The sequence below is a fragment of the Eschrichtius robustus genome, chromosome 2 (assembly GCF_028021215.1).
Source record: "Eschrichtius robustus isolate mEscRob2 chromosome 2, mEscRob2.pri, whole genome shotgun sequence".
Classification (NCBI taxonomy): Eukaryota; Metazoa; Chordata; class Mammalia; order Artiodactyla; family Eschrichtiidae; genus Eschrichtius; species Eschrichtius robustus.
In genome coordinates, this window is record NC_090825.1 from 167,685,148 (window position 1) to 167,687,479 (window position 2,332).

The 2,332-nt window shown below is 65.4% G+C and overlaps 1 protein-coding gene across 1 annotated transcript; it reads right to left on the minus strand.

Moving 5' to 3' along the window:
* Positions 1-560: 560 nt before the first annotated feature.
* Positions 561-1,998, minus strand: F2RL3 (F2R like thrombin or trypsin receptor 3). Its single transcript, XM_068534765.1, has 2 exons — positions 1,890-1,998; positions 561-1,594 (listed from the first exon to the last, which is right to left on the minus strand). The coding sequence occupies exons 1-2, from the start codon at positions 1,996-1,998 to the stop codon at positions 561-563; spliced, it is 1,143 nt and encodes a 380-aa protein (XP_068390866.1).
* Between the last annotated feature and the right edge of the window lie 334 nt (positions 1,999-2,332).

Genomic DNA, 2,332 nt, shown 5'->3' on the forward strand with positions numbered 1-2,332 from the left:
CACCGGCTTCGCCTTGTCCACACCTTGGACACGGACACAGGCGAGCTGGCTGGGCCCGGGAACCTGCATTTAATGCTTGTCTTAGTTTCCTGGGGCTGCCGTAACCAAGTACCACGTACCAGGTGGCTTAAAACAACAGAAATTTATTCTCTGACAGTTCTGGAGGCCAGAAGTCGGAGATAAAGGTGTGGGCAGGGTTGGCTCCTTCTGGTGGCTCTGAGGGAGAGTGTGTCCCAGGCTGGTCTCCTGGCTTCTTCTGGTGGCTGCCAGCAGTCTGTGGCATCCCTTGGCTTGTGGCCATATCACCCCATCTCTGCCTCTGTGGTCACATGGCCTTCCCTGTGTGTCTCTGTGTCCTCTTCTTATAAGGACACCAGTCACATCGGATTTTTAGGGCCCACCCTACTCTAGTGCGACCTCATCCTAACTAATTACACCTGCAAAGACCTTATTTCCAAATAAGCTCACTTTCGGAGGTTCTCAGTGGACATGAATTGGGAGGGGACCCTGTTCAACCCAGTGCAACCTCGTTCCTGTTTGTCCGGCCTGTGGAGGGGCTGTCACACAAACGAGGAGGACCGGGTGCCGGTCGCCGGGCTGCACCCCTCCCTGGAAGCCGTGGCAGTTCCAGGCGCCCGGCGAAGCATCGCTTCGTGCACCTTGCTCCTGAACTCGGCCGACACGTAGTAGTAGATGAAGGGGTCTACACAGCTGTTGAGGGTGCTGAGCGCCAGGCTGGGCAGGTAGGCGGCGTACAGGTCCCCCCAGGCATCGGGGTCCGGGTTTGAGTAGTGCAGGAGCAGCAGCACGTTGCTGGGCGCAAAGAAGGCCACGGCCGAGGTCAGCACCAGTGCGGTCAGCCTCAGCGCGTGGCCGTAACGCCGGCCGCCGGCCGCCAGCGTGCGCAGGGTGGCCCCGTAACTCAGCAGCATGGCCAGCAGCGGCAGGAAGCAGCCGAGCACCGCCAGGCAGATGAAGGCGGGCCGCCAGTAGGAGGCCTGGGCACCGACGGGCAGCACATCGTGGCAGAGCACGTGGTCCGAACGCGACAGCCGGAAGGTCTGCTGCTGCAGCGCCAGGGGCAGCGCCAGGGCGGCTGCCACCAGCCAGGCCGTGACACAGAGCCCGATGGCCAGGCGCTGGCCTCGCAGGGTGCGGGCCCGCAGCGGGTGCACCACGGCCAGGTAGTGGTCCAGGCTGACGGCGGCCAGTAGCAGCACGGAGCCGTACATGTGACCATAGAGCGCGGCCGTGTCCAGGCGGCAGACGGCCTCGCCGAAGGGCCAGCGCTGGCCCCGCAGGTGGTAGGTGACGCGTGGCGGCAGCGCCAGGGCCAGCAGCAGGTCAGCCGCCGCCAAGTTCATCAGCAGCACCGTGGAGGGCAGTCGTGGCACCCGCGTGGCCAGCACCCACAGCGCCAGGCCATTGGCGGGCAGCCCCACTGCCAGGGCCAGCCCGTAGAGCGCGGGCACCAGTCTCGTGGGCACCCAGCCTAGCAGCAGTGCCCGAGAGCTGCCCGGGACCTCCAGAGTGTTGCTGTCATTGGCACAGGGCTGGCCAGGGAAGCTGCGCGGGTGGGGCCCCGGTGTGCTATCTGGGGGAGAGAGGCCCGGAGGGAAAGGGGATAGAAGCGCTGAGAGGCCAGGAGTCAGCCCCCCACCCCTAGCCCCTCATCTGGTTCCCCGGCTGGATGGCGCTGCCCCTGAGAATCTGTAGACCTAGCCCCAGCTCTCAGGAGCCCCTGGGCTGGTGGGACAGAGCTGGACATGGAAACCCCCAGCCCTGTGGACTCAGGGCTGGGCTGGAGAAGCCCCACCCCCGTTCCCTGTCTCCCCTTCACCGGCTCTGGGCACCCTCCCCGTCCCAAGGCAGGGCCCGAGGTCACTCACCATCACCTCTCTCTGTGCTGCCCCCGTCGTCATCGTAGATGATGGGGGTCTGGGTGTCATCGAGGCTGAACCCCAGCGCTAGGGGCCACAGCAGCAGGAGAGCCCACATGCTGCCGGTGCTGGGTGCCGGCTGCTCTGGGCTGTGGCCGGCTGACCTCAGGCTTCCTGCCTGGCTGGACGCCCCCCGCCCCCGCCCCCAGCTTCCTGAGTGCCTGCGGAGGAGGGGACAGGGTCGGGTGAGATAAACCAGTCCCTGCCCCCCACGAGCCCGTGGGAGGCCCAAAGCCTGGCCTGAGGAGGCCTGGCAGCTGGGGTTACTTGGGGTCTAGGTGCTGGGCCAGTATGATGGGAGAGGAGGTGCCAGGCTGCAGCCCCCGTATAGCCTAGGAAGCCTCTGTAGGCCAAATGGCCACTTCTCGCTGGCCAGTCACATCTTGGCCCCA

Bases quoted from the DNA above. Each gene is read 5' to 3' on its own strand.
- F2RL3 (XM_068534765.1), bottom strand. From the start codon at position 1,998: ATGTGGGCTCTCCTGCTGCTGTGGCCCCTAGCGCTGGGGTTCAGCCTC. The intron at 1,595-1,889 runs GTGAGTGACCTC...TCTCTCCCCCAG, and splicing joins CAGCACAGAGAGAGGTGATG to ATAGCACACCGGGGCCCCAC.